Genomic DNA, 18,867 nt, shown 5'->3' with positions numbered 1-18,867 from the left:
CCTTCCAAGAACTGACCATAAATGTGCCCATTCTAATCTGTCGAATGCTTTCATGGCATCCAAAGACAAGATAGCTGTGGGAGTCCCACTATCTTTGCATGCATCAATAATGTGTAGCAAACTCCTAAGATTATCTGTTGCCAAACGGCCTTTTATGAAACCAGTTTGATCACAGTGAACCAAAGATGTTATATAGTGCTGTAGCCGGCGGGCTAACAACTTGGCATAGATTTTAAGGTCTGCACAGAGCAAACTTAACGGTCTGTAGATGTCACATTCAGGCGGGTTCTTACCTTTCTTAAGAAATGAGAGCTAAATTGACGTCCCTGGAAAAATAACCTTCCTCCGCTGAATGTAGCATCATTGAGTGTAACCATGTTAAACTATTCTCATCCAAAAAGGGCTAATGAACGCCGATTGGAGTTTTTACAGCATTTTGCTGTGAGTTAATCAAACTGCTCCATAACATGTAAACCAAAATATGATTGGAATATTCTTTAAACCACTCATATAAACACTATTAACTAAATATGGTCTTATTTAGAATAAGGTCAATTTTAGTGTTGTTGCTGTCCATGTAACACTGGGTGAGATCAACATTCAAACAATTTGTTGACTTTTATGAGATTTAGTAGTCTGTCTTGACGAGCTAACACAATCTACAGTGCACACAGTGCAGGTCCATCTGGGGGACATCTTTTTCATTTTCGTGACTGACGCAGCAGAATAGGGTGCACAGTGCAAAGGGGTTAGATTTATCCTCTTAAATAGTCATGAGCTTTAACACCGCACAGTGCTATTTCAGAATGGACTTTTTTGGCAAGTTAATGGATCTGTGCTAATGTGTCAGGTCACAGTCATCAAACCTCTCTCAGGTGAGAGGGTGAGGTGAAGTTTTGTATTTTTTCATGATTTTTTAATTTTGTTTAGTGGTTGCTTTGAATTCATGTCTGTGCATCAACAACCCACTTATGTAAGGTGTGTCTGAATGTTCCACCGTTTAAATACTAGTCATGTTCTACTACCACCTACACACCATCACTGTGTCCGACCACAACTCATGTTGTGACAAACACACAGTAGTGCACAGATGACTACAAGAGGGTGTGAAAACCACAACCACATTGGGTAAAAACTACCAGTGACACGTTTGCAATGTGTGCTGCTTTGCACCAGGGACATCAACCCATTAATGTTGGAACCTTGTTGCACTCTTCACTGAGCATTGATCAAATGCACAAGCAGTGTTGCCACAGTTACTTTGAAAAAGTAATCCAATTACTGATTACTGATTACTCCTTGAAAAAGTAACTTAGTTACTTTACTGATTACTCAATTGGAAAAGTAACTAAGTTAGACTACAAGTTACTTTTTAGTTACTTTCCCCAGCTGCCGACAACAACCCTCTGCCACCTCAACATGACAATGATACTTGTTTTGCCAAAACTCACTTTATAGTCACCCTTTCTTGGCTTCAATGAAAATAAATACTTGTTTTATAAAAAGTAAAAGAAAGACCTCTTTCTTGACCTCATATTTAACTGTTGACAGCACTGTAACAGTAAAACTTGCAATTTCTAACCTACATTGTTTATAAATGTAACTATTAAATTCATTCTAACATTTTTCTAACATTTAAATTCTCTCTAAACATTTTACTTGTCAAAATTATTATTATTTTAAGTAGTATTAGTAGTTGTAGTAAAAAAAAAGGCTTCAAAACTGGACCTTTAATCTAGGGGTGTTGTGGGGGGGGGGCACATCCCTGCCCCACGCCCCCATTCCATCGGGATTCGCCCCTGCTTTGGCGTTTGAGCACAAAGAATGGATAACATTTATTTATGCAGAAAACATGACCAGATTTACAGGTAAGAAAGTTTTATTGCATTTTCACATCATGTGGTCCTCAGAAAGAGAGTTTAGGTGCATTTGAGTGGAAAATAGTGTTAGTTGTTGACGCGTCACGGAGGATCAGCTGTTTTTAGCAGCAGATACGGAGCGGCTCGGAGAAAAAAAAGCATAAAAATGTCTTTGTAAAGCTCAGTGCAGGTGTGCTGGTGAGAACGAGTCGTAGCTGTTGCAGAAAAACGTGGATGAAAAGCTCACAGCTCGCTTAAAGTGGGCAGTTCACTCGAACCCGACCCCCTGCCCACAGACCAAGTTTAATGCTGCTATCGACCCATAATGCAAAAATAATAGTAACGCACAGTGACTTGGAGAAGTAACTTTAATCTGATTACTGATTTGGAAAGATTAACGTGTTAGATTACTCGTTACTAAAAAAAGTGGTCAGATTAGAGTAACGCATTACTGAGTAACGCGTTACCGGCATCACTGTGCACAAGTGCCTCAGTGCTGAAGATCCCAGTGACTGGAGAAGGCCAAGGGGGCGCTCACATTTCACCTGGTTGCAGAAGATAATTAATTAGGTTAATGAGGTGGATATGGACTGGTAGTCTGCATGGGTGGTTGCCAACCAGGATCTGCGGGGGAGGAACCGTTGTGTGGTGAATGAAGCAATGCATGGCACCAGCGCGCGTTCCCAGACCTGACCTGTTTGATTTACAGTAGCTCAAAAGAATTTGGACATTCCAAATAAAGCAGAATGACACTTGCCAATTATATTAATTTTGTGTGTGTGTGTATGTGTGTGTTTAATCAATTTTTTCTAATGCTTCAAATTGACATCTTCTAATGTCATTTAGCAGTCTAAAACCCAACAGTGGCTCATTGAAGTGACAAAAAACATAACGATGCATCAAGTCCTCACATCTGCCAAACTAGAACCAAAGAACATTTCATATATTTGCTTGAGAAATCACATAAGCATTTAATTATCAAAATACATTTGATACATTTTCCCCCAGGGGCTATTTGTTTAACCAAGTTGTAGCTTCAAGTATTTCTTTATCCATAAAACATTTTTTCACTCGCACACAGGCACCATCTTGTACATACATAAAATACTGCAAATAAATCTTATATATTGTCTCGTACACAAAGCTGTGTTTCACGTACACAGTCTGCTGTAGTCTTTCACTGACATCTTCACACACATCCACTGTTTTGTGCTGCCATAGCAGTTTATATTAGTGTATCTGAAAAATAATATTGTTTCTTTACCAGAGACATCATACTTTTGATCAACATTTCAAAAAATATGCTGAAATGCTTTTTTAAATCAAACTTTTTCTTTTTTTATGAAACTTTTTATGAAAGGTGTGCTTGTTGTCTGAAAATGAACAAGAATTAAATTGTGTTGCAGATTGAGGTAGAAGGAAAGAGTTGGAATGTTTTATGAATTTTAATCATCCAGTAAATCCTAAATGAGCACTTAAGTGGTCCTGAAAGTGGTCCAGATAAATAAATAATGGAGTTGAAAATAAAATGGCTGGCAATTTTATACAAGAAAACAAGCAGCCATGGCCATGTAGCCACCAACCTTAGGCTTTGGAAAGGAAAGAAACTAACAGTCAAGTTCTTTTCAAGCTACATGTAACTTCAAAACCCCACATATGTTGAGAGAGAAAGAGAAGGAAGAAGTGTCTCCTTTGACTACATTCATTCATAGTCCTTTCCGCTGGTTTGTGAGGAGTTGAGCTTTAGCCGTTGCTAATCAACCAGGAAATAATCTGGGTTAGTGCATTTCTGTGTGGAAGTGGTCTGTCTCTCAGTGACTACCACACCTGCTGCTAATCCATCATCAATCCAGCAGGTGGCAGACACATTGATGAGCTATTACATAAGTAAAAGAAATGTACTACTCATTCTATGCCTTTTTGATCTGGTGAATTACAAGATGTTAGCATTTATGGTTTTTGAGTTATTGTGTTAAAATGGAGAGAATGAACTTATCAATCCATCTGTTTACTCAATACATTTTACAAGGTGGGCGGCACGGTGGCTTAGTGGTTTATACTATTTCCTCACAGTAAGAAGGTCATGGCATCATTTCCCACCTGTGGTGTTTCTGTGGGGAGTTTGCATCTTCTCCCCATGTTTGTGTGGGTTCCCTCTGGTTGCTCCGGCTTCCTCCCACATCCAAAAACATGCAGGTTAAGCCTGGTTCACACGGCAAGATAATCACGGCAAGTTCTTCCCCTTCCAACAATCTTAAGGTCGCCCCGACAATCATGATGACGCTAAAGATAATCTTATCAGATATTCCTGCCGTGTGTGGTGTGTTAAGAGCGCTCTAATCTGCACGTAAGGACGTCAGGGGCGCTCCGATCACAAATCGGGGATATTCAACATGTTGGATTGTCTTGGCCCGATATCGCAGTGTGTGTGTGTGTGTGTGTGTGTGTGTGTGTGTGTGTGTGTGTGTGTGTGTGTGTGTGTGTGTGTGTGTGTGTGTATGTGTGTGTGTGTGTGTGTGTGTGTGTGTGTCTCAACCACAAACAAGCATGCAGCCTGCTGAATGTGACATATAGCCAACCAGAAAGTGAGGTGATGAACGCACAGAGCAGAAAATAAGATGTCCGGTGGTCGCGCTGTCTCCACTTCTTTAATGCCTTTTCTTTTCCTTTTTGTGTCTTTTTTTTTTTTTGCCTGTTTTAAGTAGTCCACAAACTATTGCTGTCTGTTTACTCTGAAGTCACGTTTTGCGATTTTGAGATTTTGCGAGATTTCCTGTCTGACCTGGGAATGTTCGTGTGTGTGAATTCTGTTCATGTGCGGTGTGTTGATTTTACCGTGTGGCTGCACACCACACACTGTACAATCAAACCTGTCAGATCTATGATTTTTTTTATCTTCACGTGTGCGGTCTCTCAGGTTTTGGAAACGTACAGATAATTTTAAAATCCTGTCGTGTGAACCAGGCATTAGGTGGATTAGAAGCTTCAAATTGACTGTAGGTGTCCATGCAGGTGTGTGTGTTTGTTTGTCTATATGTGGCCCTGCAACAGACTTGCGTCCTGTCCAGGGTGTATCCCACCTCACACCCTAAGACTGCTGGGATAGGCTCCGTGACCCCCAACTGGAGTTAGAGGGTATAGAAAATAGATGGATTTTAAAAGGTATATTCCTAGGCTTGGAAAAGCCTACACATTTAAAAAGACTAAGCCTCCTGCTTTGGTTTTCTTTGGTGCCTTCATCATGCGACTCTGTTTGTCCTTGTTGAAAATGAAAGTGTGCTAATAAGCCCTGTGGCATCTGGCATCATTTTACATGTTTTCTTGAAGGAAGAGACTTAAGCATAAGAGATGATTCTTGTCTAAGAGTGTGTAATCAAGTGTGAGATTAAGTTGCTGTGTGGGAGCAAGAATGGGGGATTAAAAGCCTAAACTGCCTCTCACTTAATTCTGTCTCTGTCGTAGATCCCAACTCTGAGCTTGTGGCTCCAGCAATTGTGATTGGACCAAAAGACGCAACGGTGGTGGCAGGAAGTGAAGCTACGTTGGAGTGTATTGCAAATGCCAGGTGAGATCCGCTCAGAAACAAACACAAAGACAGCGCTGTTTATTTCCAGGCCACTAAAAGAACACTAAATAAACTCACAGCTCAGCAACTCTTTCTCCCGAACAATATTGTACACACACACACACACACAAACACACACTCATACTTACCATGGCAAAGTGAATCTACTGTAAACAGAAGCTACTTCTGAGGTCAGTCTGACTTAAGCGGATGCACGGCTCTTCTCTGACTCAACAGATATTTAATTGGGCAAGAGAAAATTTTAATTCCGTTTAAGACTTGCCAGAAACACCATTTTAATTAGCTTTTTCTCAGCCTTTAGCTGCACACTGACTCATCTCCCACTGTGTCCCACATTAGTAAAAAGGCTATTTAAACTGCTTTTTGTAAACTCTACATTAGTCAGTGCCCCAATTATTTTGAACAACAGCCCAATCGCATGACCATTTATTGCCTTGATAGATTTTGTTTTCTTTTTTATATGTATGTATACTAGAGAAGTGATGGTCTCAAGGTTAAAGCAATGAGCTCGAGACCTGAGGATCCTCAGTCAGGATAAGGAATGTCACTCAAGCCTTTGGGCAAGGTCCTTAATCTACAAGATGCATGCAGTTGAGCACCTTACATAGGAGCATGATAACATCAGTGGGTGAATGTTTGGCATCATTTTAAAGCAATTTGAACATCTGCATTGGATAGAAAACCACAATCAAAATACAGTCCATTTGTTATATGGCTGGGGGGCCTGGCTGCCTTTTTGTTTCTGTCTTTTGTTTTTCCTTCCAGGTGGCTTGCATTTGGGACTGAGTGGCTGTGTAGCTGAGTTTATCAGGATCTCACCCTGATCACCTGAGGCTGATCACCTGCGGCTCATCAGGACTCACAGCTGTGGTGCACCTACATGGATTGGAACATGGTGGCATTTAAGACTGGAGTACACAGTGTGTATTTGCCAGAGACTCGACCTTGTGACCAGACGGGTGAGATCGTCGTCTCGGGAGCCATCTCATCATCAGTGGATGCAGAGAACGTCCAGGTTTGATGCATGGTCTGTGAAAGAGGAGAGGGTGAGGTCTCACGCTCGTCAGCACACTTCCTGAGGTACGTTAGATTTTGTGACTAACATTTATACAGTCAGTAAATGTGGTGTCCCTCACACCTTATTATATTGAGCTGTATGTTGGTCGTTTAAATCAGCTTCCACTGCAGTGGAGTTTTGTGAACTGGATGTTCCATGCCTGCAGGGTGGGAAGCTGATTAGTAATTAAGCCAGGAAGTGTTTGCTGTTTGTGCACCTTTGAGCGTTCTCTCTGTGTGTTGAGTGTGGACTCACATAATGATTCCTTCTTTCACAGACTCGGTTTGTCGCGGCCACCTGGGGGGTGTCGGCGGGGTCCTTGGGTCCGAACCAGTTCTGGCTCCGGACCGTTAGCGCTGCTGGGAGCGCACCGCAATCCACCACGCCAGACCGCGCACTTTTATATTTTTCACAGCACTGTTATGTTCATTAAACTCTGTTATCCTTTGTACCGTGCTCTGCTTATTTTATACTGGGTCCTTCAAACGCTGGTCGGTTCTCCGGGCTGCGTCCGACACATAACAGTAGTCTCTGGCCAAACATCACGGACCCAGCGGTAGCAGAGACGGTAACGCGCCGGGAAGGCGGCAGCAGACGTTCAGAAGTTATCCAGATCAGTTGCGGGTGTTTTCCGCCCGGATGGTGCGCGTTGGAGAACCCATTACCGAATACTGATTTGACCGCTCATGCAGCCGTGTTCCTGTGTGTGCCTTATCCGAGGGTCGTGGTGGAGTGTGACTGGCGACGGCTTCGCGTCACGCTCCGACCGGATAAGAGGTTTAAACGGGAGCTGCAAGAGTGTGTCTGTAATGGGTGCACGCGCACGGTGGAGCTCTGTGGCACGGGTCGCTGTGCTTCCCGTGTGACAGTTGTAGCCCCGTTTCCCCGGATGAAGATAACTACTGCGTCTGTTGTGTCAGCTCCGGTGTTATTTAGTTGAATCACATTTTTGGTTGTGTGCTGCTCACAGGAAAAGCAGCATGAATTATTTTCTGTCACCAAAGGGTTTTTTTTTCATTTTTTAGCACTTTGGCTCCCTCTTTTGGTGACTGAGTCACATTACCGTCAAGCTCTTAAGTTGGAACAGGTGTGTTCCATTTGTTTGAGCTTGACGGTATAAATCACTTATTAGTTTTGTGTGTGTTCATTTTGTGTGGGTGTTTTTTGAGTTGGTTTTTGTGTGGGGTTTTTATTTGTACACTATTTAGTGTCTGGGGTCGTGACCCTGCAGTTCTGTCAAAAAAAAAAAAAAAAAAAAAAAAAAAAAAGGACCCAAGCAACTTTATGTTAGTCTGTTAGTCTTTCTTTCAGTTTCACCTCCCAGGGTTTGATGGGACGGTCCCCTGGGGGGTCATGGGGGGGTAATTGGGTTGTTTTTTCTTTTTTTTGTTTTGTTTTTTGTTATGCCCTCTCTTCTCCTCTGACTCCAGCCGGGTGAGTCGTAGAGTCGCCATTGCTGGAGTGGTGCAGTTTGGTTATGCTGGGCGTTTCCCAGGTAACCTCTGCACCCGGGAGGGGAGGGGGGGTTTGGGGGGTTTTCTTTTGTTCCCTCTCTTCTCCTCTGGCTCCAGCCATGTGAGCCGTAGTGTCGGCGTTGCTGGAGTGGTGCAGTTTGGTTATGCTGGGCGTTTCCCGGGTAACCTCTGCACCTGGGGGGTGGGGGGGGGATGTTTTTGTTTGTTGTTTCCCTGTTCCACCTCCGGCTTCAGCACGCCTTTGAGCCGTCTGCCATCGGCGTGGCTGAGGTTTGGGGCAGTGGGATATACCCGCAGCTGGTGGCTGGTTTAGAAGTCGGAGGAGTGGCGCCGTTTTGTGCCGTCTGCCATAACCGCTGTTCCACTCCTCCCGGTTGGCTTCTGGGGTATAGTCACGGTTGGTGACACTGGACGTGCTTCCAGTTTCCACTGCGCCAAGGGGGTGGGGTTGGGGTTGTTTTGTTTGTATGTTTTTTTTTTTCTCCTTTTGTTTTTCCCCCCAGTTTCCGCCCTCAGGGTTTGACTGTGGTGTCCTCTGGGGGGGAAAGGGCTGTGGGTCCATCTAGCCATAGACGGCCGGGGCTGGGTCCGTTGGTCATGAGGGGAGGCGTCTCCTGGGGTTGATGGAATGGTCCTCTGGGAGGCGCTGGGAGTCCCCGTGGGTGACGTTGGATCCCAGAGGGACCTCGGCTGTGGCTATTACTCCTGGAGCTGGCGGGATGTCCTCTGGGGGGTGTTGGTCCCTACATGTCGTTGGGGGGGGGGGGGGGGGGGTGTTAGCAGTTTTATTTGCAAGCTTAAGTTTGGGTTGTTTTTCTTTTCTCCCCTTCCCGGGGTTTGATGGAACGGTCCTCTGGGGGGGGGGGGGGGGGTGTTTTGGTTGTTTGTGTTTGTCTTTTTTGTTTTATGACTAATCAGACTGTGAACATGGTTGGACAAAGGCTGACCGCACAGGTTCAAGAACTCCTGGCCACACCTGTGCTAATTGACTGATAGAAACAAGGGCAAAGATGCAGCCAGAGGAGAAGACATCTACCGTTCTGTAGATGAAGATTCTGTTGGAAGATGAATGCAGATACGGTTTCCAGCCATGGTCCCTGGAGGGGGGTGTTTCTCATGGGCCAGGTTTGTGTGGTCGCCGGGAGGCTTCCCGTGAGGGTGGGGTACTGTTGTATGGCTGGGGGGCCTGGCTGCCTTTTTGTTTCTGTCTTTTGTTTTTCCTTCCAGGTGGCTTGCATTTGGGACTGAGTGGCTGTGTAGCTGAGTTTATCAGGACCTCACCCTGATCACCTGAGGCTGATCACCTGCGGCTCATCAGGACTCACAGCTGTGGTGCATCTACATGGATTGGAACATGGTGGCATTTAAGACTGGAGTACACAGTGTGTATTTTCCAGAGACTCGACCTTGTGACCAGACGGGTGAGATCATCGTCTCGGGAGCCATCTCATCATCAGTGGATGCAGAGAACGTCCAGGTTTGATGCATGGTCTGTGAAAGAGGAGAGGGTGAGGTCTCACGCTCGTCAGCACACTTCCTGAGGTACGTTAGATTTTGTGACTAACATTTATACAGTCAGTAAATGTGGTGTCCCTCACACCTTATTATATTGAGCTGTATGTTGGTCGTTTAAATCAGCTTCCACTGCAGTGGAGTTTTGTGAACTGGATGTTCCATGCCTGCAGGGTGGGAAGCTGATTAGTAATTAAGCCAGGAAGTGTTTGCTGTTTGTGCACCTTTGAGCGTTCTCTCTGTGTGTTGAGTGTGGACTCACATAATGATTCCTTCTTTCACAGACTCGGTTTGTCGCGGCCACCTGGGGGGTGTCGGCGGGGTCCTTGGGTCCGAACCAGTTCTGGCTCCGGACCGTTAGCGCTGCTGGGAGCGCACCGCAATCCACCACGCCAGACCGCGCACTTTTATATTTTTCACAGCACTGTTATGTTCATTAAACTCTGTTATCCTTTGTACCGTGCTCTGCTTATTTTATACTGGGTCCTTCAAACGCTGGTCGGTTCTCCGGGCTGCGTCCGACACATAACACCATTTACCATTTACAGAGACGGCATCAATCTCACCTCAGCATGACTTTCCACTGTGTTCAATATTGCCGATGATGACATCAGCAGCAGTGGGCAGGACGCACAAAGACAGAAGTGTTGATTCATTGTTTGGGTCTGTGGTCACCTTTGATGCTACCAGAAGTGATCGTGGTGTTAAAACTCAAAATCAGCTTGTTAGTCATTGCAAGTGTACCTGAAGCAGTACTGAAAGTTATCGCTTATTGCTTAGCTGTAGCTTCAGATAAATTTTTGGGTGGTTTATTGGTTTTAATTGATAAAAGATAACTTTTCAGTTAGCTGATTAGCTGTTATTGAAGCTAATTTTTTGGTTAGCTGTGCCCACCACTCAGTATGTACTAAGTATTCAGACGGCAGGTGTACATGGAGAATGGAGCCTTCTGTTTGGGAAGCGAGAACCCTAACGCTTGCCCCACTGTACTGTGTTGCTCCAAATCACTTTAGTCTTGGACTTATTGTACATAATTTTTCATTCTTGTATCTGTTGTGTGGTGACATCACACTACAGTGGCTGATGCTTTACATGCATTATTTTGTGAAAATGACTTAAAAACAGCCTTAAAACAAAAAACTTGAACACTCATAAAAAAGGCGCACAATATCAAAAGGTTATTTTCAATATACTCTTGTCTGCTTGTCCTGACTTGTTTAAACTTTGAAAGAGGAGATAATTTGAGCAGTCACTCTTGTTTTCCATTGCTTGACCTCAAAATGCAACTTTTTCACAATTTTTGTGCAAACCCTGCCTTGAATTGCCAAAAAAGATGCACTTCAGTTGATGTCATTTGATCCCTCCACTATTCTTCTCTGCACATCTCACACTTCACATAGACTGAGGTAAAACGTAAAGATTCTGCGAATGGCGCTCTTCAAAAACATCCATGACGGTGCAGTGTTAATGCTGCCTTATAGAAGTACACACAGACACACACACATACAAGTTCTCTTTTTGAAAACTCATTCTCTAGCAACTTGAGCCAACTGACTGATGCTCCTTCAAGCTGAGCAGAGCTGACTGTTCTGATATACAGACTGTCATCATTCATTTCCTGCCTCATTGACACATAAACTGATGGCTTTAATATGTCCTAATTGCTTTCTGTCACATTTTTTCTATAATTCTCCCCATTCCGCTCTCTCAATGTCTTCTCCTCTCTTTTTTCTTCTCTTTCTCTTCTCATTGTGTGCCATCACTTTCCTTCCCTCAGACCGGTGGACAACCTTGTGGTGTCATGGAAACGCAATGGGCGCCATTTGTCAAATGGGCGTCGCCTCATTATTCCTTCCCCCGCCACTTCTGACACAGGGTTATATGTTTGTGAAGCGTCGCTTAGCAACAGCACTGCCAAACCTGTGGAGGCGAGGGTACACCTCACTGTAATGGGTAAGAAGAAGCACTTCTCTCTCTCACACACACATCATGATCGATGGTTAATCTGATTGTCCTGAACCATCCAGACGGACACCCTAAACGTGACATCAGCAGCTACGTTTACATACTTACACGTATCTTCTTGCAGGAGGCTTTTAGTCCTCTATAGGAGACTGCAGTCGCGTTTGGGGGCCGGCGCTAAAGGGGTAAAATAGGGCATATGACGTAATTTCTCTACTTCTGTCATTTCAATGGGTTTTTGGGCAAATTACACACGAACAAAGTGAAAATTCAAAGAAAAAGTGATGATGAAGTAGGAAAGTGGACATTGCGGTTTGTTTATGATCCAGAGCTCAAGCGTGTCAAGGCTGTTTTGCAGGTGAGAGAACGGAGCTATCGTCCAGCCACAGATGAGCTGCATGGACGGGATTCATTGTTTGTTTTTTATTTATTTATTATTCCGAGGACAGAAGTGGATTTAAGTTTAATGCTGCTGGTCGGCACACACCCGCTGTGGACATGTGCACGCCGTGCTGGACACACGATGTCGGCACTCTGGCTTCATTCTTTTGTTTTATTTTTATCGGAGCTCTTCCAAAGTATCACAGTGCCCGTGCATCCTTTCCTGCCACAGCAGAGCTGTGCCATCTAATGGAACTCAGTTTTGTGTCCGGCCCGGCTGTAAACGTACAGTCTGATGGTACAGGCATGCTTTACACTTCGTGCTCAACCACGAACCAGATTTTCTCTTGTTACTCTTGTTTCTCTTGTCATATTTATTTTTCTGAGAACCGCAGCTTAATGCTGCTGGCCGGAGCAGGGACAGCAGACCTCACCTGTGTGGGGAACGTGGACAAGGTGATCCAGATTTATTGTTTTATTTTCATTGTCTGTGAGGATGTCAATGAGAAACGAGAGACGCAGCTCAGTGGAAACCATTCCGTAAGTTTGTGGGTGTGTGTTTATGCTTTCTTTTGTTTTATTCATTATTCAGTGCTTTTTCTGCCTAAAGTTGGGGGGAATTTTCACAGCCTCTTTCACATAATAACTATGTAATAGTCAACAGCCATCCTGAGCGCTGTGTGTGGAAATGTGTGGTCAGTTTAGCTGCAGCAGTGGCGCTGAACATCCTTGAGAGTGCCGCATGGTATTCGCGCGCAAATCCTTGCGCCTGCAAAGACTGCACCAGTTCCAGTCGACTTTCGCGTGTGCGCTGCGTGGCATGTCAGTGGCTAATGTGCGGCATGTTTGCGGACTGCTCGAGAGTTGTAGGAGTGTTTTCACTACCACTGTGAACGGCATTCAGCAGACAGTCGGCCGCCAGTCGGGCAGACCAGTTCAGTGAGATTCCCCATGAGAAAGTTATCACCTTTTCTCCTGTTTTTGTGCGATGGTGCGTCTCTGCCTCCTCTCCACCAGTCGTGCATGAGTGAGACACTACCTTAAGAGCGCAAAAAAATATGAACATTTCAAACTGCTAAACCACTTATAATTTCTAATATTTCATTCATCTCCAGGATGGAGACCAAAGGACTATGTACTGTATGCACCACCTTTGTCCTTGTGCAAGACGCAAAATCTGCATTCCCAAAGTCCAACCAGCTGCAAATGGGTACGCGCCTTGGGTTTGGACGTAACCTGTGATGGACTGGCATCATAGGTTATTTTACTTTTCACGCTTGCAGCAATTACAGGATTTCTTTTTGGGTGTCTCTGTTAGCAGGCCTTCAAACTCTAAAAGAGTTCAGTTTCTGTCTAATCCCAGTGTTCTGACTAGAATCCTCTGACATAGAGGACAAGGGACTTTATTAATGATAAATTACACCCCTCCTGAATATACGCCAGTTTACATACCAAGCACCAGACACCAAGTTTCCACAGGTGATTTATTCGGTGATCTGGAGCCTTTTTCAATCTGGACACACTTGTACGAGCCCATCATATTGAAATAGGTAACAGAAGTTTGAGAACATTTAATGAAGATTTTCTTTTATGAGGCCCGTTCTGTTTATTTGTCCATTTATTCTTACTTTTGTCTTGGATACATGGCGCCTGTATCACCATATGGTCCAATCTACTCAAAATAGCTGCTGCACTAGTGTGTACACACATTAATCCCTGTTTGCACACAAATATACTTTACATAACCACACAATCACAGCGTAACTCACGCGGTGCACGCCTGTTTGCACAGCAGCTAAATTAGTTTCGTTTATTGCAGTCAGTGATCAATAAAGCAAGAGTCAAAAGCACTCATGCACTCACAATTCACGCGTGTTCCTTATGTGTGTGTAAATAGACAACAGCGTACACAGACTGGGAGCGTGTGACTGATAAAGTGAAGCTTTTCTTCCCTCCCCTTTCTCAGCACCTTTTTGATCTGCTGTGATTGTCGGAGACCATCAAACGCACAGAGACAATGAACTACACACACCTACAGAATACTCGGTCATCAGAAATGACGTCTGAATATTTATACTATACCCGTTCTTCTCTCACACTCTCTTTGTCCTGCTTTGTTCTTACATACGTCCATCTCTTTCTTTCTGTCTTTCTCAGTTTTCTTGCTTCATTATACCAGCAGGAATTTTACATCCGACCTAACAGGGACAAAGTTGCCGTGTATCTGAGGAACAGAGAGGGATGAATGCATTAGTTCTGATCTTTTTTTCCTTCAGTTTTGAGCTCATAAGGTGTTGATGGTGTGACAGGATTCCAAAACACAACAGCGCAATCTGTGTGTTTGTCTATATGTATGTAATAGAAAGATAAAACCTCAGAGGTGTTCTTTGCTGCCTTGATCTCGTGTGTGCACGTTATATGTTGTGGGGACGACGACCGGTGTAAACAGCCACAGAGCTGTTGTCATTTTCTGTCACAATTCCACAGGTAGGCAGCAAGCGTCTTTTGATAATTCAAAGTTGTGCTGTACACCCTCACACTCGACAACCCAAAATATGTTCTGTGTTTCAGTGCCTCCACTCAGCTGACGGAGGGGATGCACACACCTTATCAGTGTTATGCTATATGGCTGTCTTCCATAAGTTGCACACTTTATTTGTTTTCAAACCAAAACAACACCAGCATTTTTACAATACTATCACAGGGGCCGTGTGGTAATGAAGTCAATGCAAAGTGACTGAAATTTTATTGAGGTTTGATTGTGTTTTCGTATTGCAAGTTGATGAGATCCGTCCAATGCTGAAGACTCTGGGTGTGGAGGGACTGTCTTGGATGAGACGTCGCTTCAACATTGTGTGGAGGTCTGGGCCAGTGCCAAAGCAGTAGCAAACTGGGGTGGTGGTCCCCATATTTAAAAAAAAAAAGGGGACCAGAGAGTGTGTGCTAATTACAGAGGCATCACACTACTCAGCCTCCCTGGTAAGGTTTACTCCAGGGTGCTGGAACGGAGGGTTCAGTTGATAGTCGTCCTGGCTGTGGAACCACTGACCAGCTCTTCACTCTTACAGTGATCCTGGAGGGGGCCTAGGAGTATGCACATCCAGCCTACATGTGTTTTGTGGTCTTGGAGAAGGTGTACGATCGGGTACCCTGGGACATGTTGCGGGAGTATGGAGTGGAGGGGTCCCTTCTCAGGGACATCCACTCTCTGTAATCACAAAGCGAGAGCTATGTTCTCGGCAGATGGGGGTTGGCCTCCGCCGAGGCTGCAACGTGTCACCAGTCCTGTTTGTGATATTCATAGACAGCATATCAAGGTGTAGTCAGGGGAGGAGGGTCTTCAGTTTGGTGGGCTCAGGGTCTTTTTGCAGATGATGTGGTCCTGTTGTCTTCATCAGGCTGTGACCTCCAGCACTCACTGGTTTGGTTTGCAGCTGAGTGTGGAGTGGCTGGGATAAGGACCAGCAGCACTAAATCTGAGGCCATGGTTCTCAGCAGGAAACCAATGGATTGCCTACTCTGGATAGCGCATGAGGTCTTGCCCCAAGTGAAGAAGTTCAACTACCTCGGGGTCTTATTCACAAGTGAGAGGACAATGGAGCATGAGATTGGCGAATGGGCACAGCAAGGACAGTATTGCATTCACTCTACCGTACTGTTGTGATGAAAAGGGAGCTGAGCCAAAAGGTGAAGCTCTGGATCTAGTCTTTGTTCTTTCTCTCACCTATGGTCATGAGAGTTGAGTCATAACTGAAAGAACTAGATCCTGGGTACAAGCGGCTGAAATGGACTTCATCAGGAGGGTGGCTGGTGTCTTAGAGATAAGGTGAGAAAGTCAGTCATTCGTGAGGAGCTCAGAGTAGAGCCGCTGCTCCTTCGCATTGAAAGGAGCCAGTTGAGGTGGTTCAGGCATCTCATAAGGATGCTTCCCGGGCACCTCCCTAGGGAGGTGTTCCAGACACATCCAGCTGAGAGGAGACCCCAGAGAAGACTAGGAATGCCCTAATCAGAGGTGGTTAATGGGGCCCGGGTAAGGGAAGTTTGGGGTTCCCTGCTGGAGCTGTTGCCCCCGTGACCCGATCTCAGATTTTTAAGATGTAAAATTCACTTCAAATATGATTTTGAAATGAGCTGAAGGAGCCCATTTTCAGGTATGCTTTACAAATGTTACATCTTTAACAAATAACACAATTTAAAAATCTTATGGTGAGTCAGATATGACTCAATCAAGATGTATGCAAGATGTATTATTATCTTCAAAGAGGTTTTTAATATCTTAATGAATTTTTACTTAACCATAAGCGATTGTGTCTTAAATTAAGTGGACATTAGAGTGTTTGATGAGAAAATTGACAAATGTACTTGATAAGCGTTTGTGTTTTTGCAGCACTCTTTAAAATAGTGTTGTTTAAAGAGCATCATAATGTCAGACACATTCTTAGTGTGTGTTATTGTTCACTTGGCTCAGTCACAGAGACTCAGTAAAACTATTCCTCTAATTAATTACATGTTGTAACCAAGGTGTGTTGACACTGTGGCTCAGTCCTCATCCAAGTTTAGCCAGATTCAGATCTGATCTCCTGTTAAATGCATCAGCATGAATTTAGAAATAAATCTTGACATCTGCTCATTTAAGCCTCTGAAACCTGTGTATCTTTTTGCAGAATTCTCTTCTGACCTCATACACAAAGTAGAAGACGTGTCACACATACAGAAAGGTTTTGACACGTCTCTCCACTTCCTCGACCTGCTGTCTCACTTGGATATCCATGGCTTGTGTGGAAATGTTAAAAAAAAAAGCAGAGGGTTGATTTTTTTCAGCGTTTGTCATGGTAACAGAGTAACTACATAGAAAGTGACACTAGTTCTGCTGTGGAGCGATGTGACCTTTAAAGTCACGATGTGGAATAGGTATCTCATGTTGGAAGAGCTCCTTACAGCACTGAAATACATGAATGCTGTGTGTAGGAGCTGCTATAACTCTGTTTTTTTCCTCTCTTGTTTAAAGCTGGCATTTCTCTCTCCCTCGATGTCACAGAAATACACAAAAAAAACAACAACACAAGCTTCTTATCATATGTTGACATCTTTATAATTCTGTGCCATGACACAAAATCCAGAAGGGAAACGTCTAATGTGACAACCATGTTAAAGTAGTAGTAGGCATCTGTCAGTCTCAGGAGACTATGGAGTTGCACTCTGGATGGTGGAACTGGCACAACATCAGGCATGGCTGGTCAGCCCGATGCAGGACAGTCCTTCCTGCAATGAGCGCACATGAACCCCGTTGCTTGCCTGTCTGTCTTTTTGTCTTTTCCTCCTCTGTCTTTTTGCTTCAGACTGTTTTGCAAATGTCTCTTCATAGCTTATGAGGCCTTTCCTCACCACTTGTCTCCAGGTCGATCCTTTTGAAGCTGGAGTCTGGATTGATGCTGAGGGTCTTCATGTCTCTCTTGCAAATGTCCTTGAAGCACAGTTATGGTCTGCCTGTAGGGTGCTTTCCTTGTGTAAGTTCTCCATAGAGAAGGTCTTTGGGGATCCGCATGTTGTGTATTCGAGTGACATGCCCGGGCCGGCGCATGCATCGCTGTTTCAGCAGGTTCTACATGCTGAAAATTTCTGCTCTTTCTAGGGCAGTGGTGTTTTTGAGACTTTGTCTTCCTAATTGATGTTTAAGATGTATCATAGGCAGCGCATGTGAAAGGCATTCAGCTTGTGTTTCTGTCGGGCATGCATTGTCCCAGTCTCTCTGCCATACAGGAGAGTGCTGATGACACATGCACTGTAGACGTGAATTTTAGTGTGTTCCGTCAGTTTGTTGTTGGCCCATACCCTCTTTGTCCGTCTGGACATGGTGGTAACGGCTTTGCCTATGCACTTGCTCAGCTCTGTATCAAGGGAGAAGAAGTCAGGGATGGTGGAGCCCAGGTACACGGTCCACAAAGTCATGGACAAAGTCGATGTCACTGTTCCAGATGATGATATTCGGCAGTCCCATGGCCTGTGTTTTCTTCTGGCTGATGGTATGTCCAAGTCTTGGCTGACCTCTCTGAAGCCGGTCATGAGCCATTGGAGGTCTTCAATCTGGATAGATTGAAGAGCTTACCATCTGATCTGATTTGCAGGTAGATGCCTTCAGTTGCAGATCCGAAGGCATGCTTCGACATGACTGTGAAAAAGATTCCGAACAGAGATGGAGTGAGGACACAGCCCTCTGTAACACCGCTCTGGATACTGAAGGAGTCTGATGTTGAGCAGTCGAAGACCACAGTGCCTTTCATGTTATTGTGGAAGGACTTGATGATGCTAAGGAACCTGGATGGGTGTCGAATCTTAGGGAAGTTCTTGAACTAAATTGAAGGCTTGTTTAGGTCTGTGATAGGCGACTGCCTTTGCTCACTGCAATTCTTCTGTAGCTGTCTTAGAGAGATCATGTTGATGATGAACCTGTTTACTGGAAAACCACATTGAGATTCTGGATAGACTCTCTATGCAAGAACCTGGAGCCTCTTCAGTGCAGTTCAAGCAAAGAGCTTCCCAACAATGCTGAGGAAGAAGATACCATGATAATTATTGCAATTTCTTCTCTCAAATCTGTTTTGTAGAGAGTGATGATGTTTGCGTCCCTCATAACTTGTGGTAATTCACCTTCTCTCCAACAGAGGCACAGGATTTCATGCAGCGCTGTGATAAGGGTATCTATGCAGCGTTTCAAGACCTTGGCAAGGATGATGTGTCTTTTCTAGGTGTTTTAGCTGAAGTGAGATAGTCCAGAGTCTTGTTCAGTTCTTCAGCTGTTGGTTTGCTGTGAAGCTCTTTTAACACATGAAGGCACTCAGAGGCATTCAGGGCGTTGTCAGAAATCACATTGTTTCTAGCGTAACAAACGTGCACATACACGTATATAGTGACCATACCCAGAAATGTCAAATGTCTACTGTTGCTGCCGATATCGTTTTTACATAAGTGTTGTCAGTTCTATGAGGGAAAGACACTTACATCTTCTGAATGTGGTGTGGCCAGGAAGAATCTGAT

At 44.4% G+C, this 18,867-nt stretch overlaps 1 protein-coding gene across 3 annotated transcripts in view; it reads left to right on the top strand.

Moving 5' to 3' along the window:
* LOC117527072 (protein sidekick-1-like) overlaps positions 1-18,867 on the top strand; it is a 747,725-nt gene that overhangs the window by 504,967 nt on the left and 223,891 nt on the right. For all 3 annotated transcript variants that reach the window (XM_034189250.1, XM_034189251.1, XM_034189252.1), the window contains 2 exons: positions 5,322-5,424; positions 11,267-11,442. In XM_034189250.1, coding sequence (XP_034045141.1) covers positions 5,322-5,424; positions 11,267-11,442 — 279 coding nt within the window. The remainder of the gene's footprint in view (positions 1-5,321; positions 5,425-11,266; positions 11,443-18,867) is intronic.

This window comes from Thalassophryne amazonica, chromosome 15, assembly GCF_902500255.1.
Source record: "Thalassophryne amazonica chromosome 15, fThaAma1.1, whole genome shotgun sequence".
NCBI lineage: Eukaryota > Metazoa > Chordata > Actinopteri > Batrachoidiformes > Batrachoididae > Thalassophryne > Thalassophryne amazonica.
The sequence above is the reverse complement of the archived record's forward strand: the minus strand, read 5'-3'. Positions and strand labels throughout refer to the sequence as shown.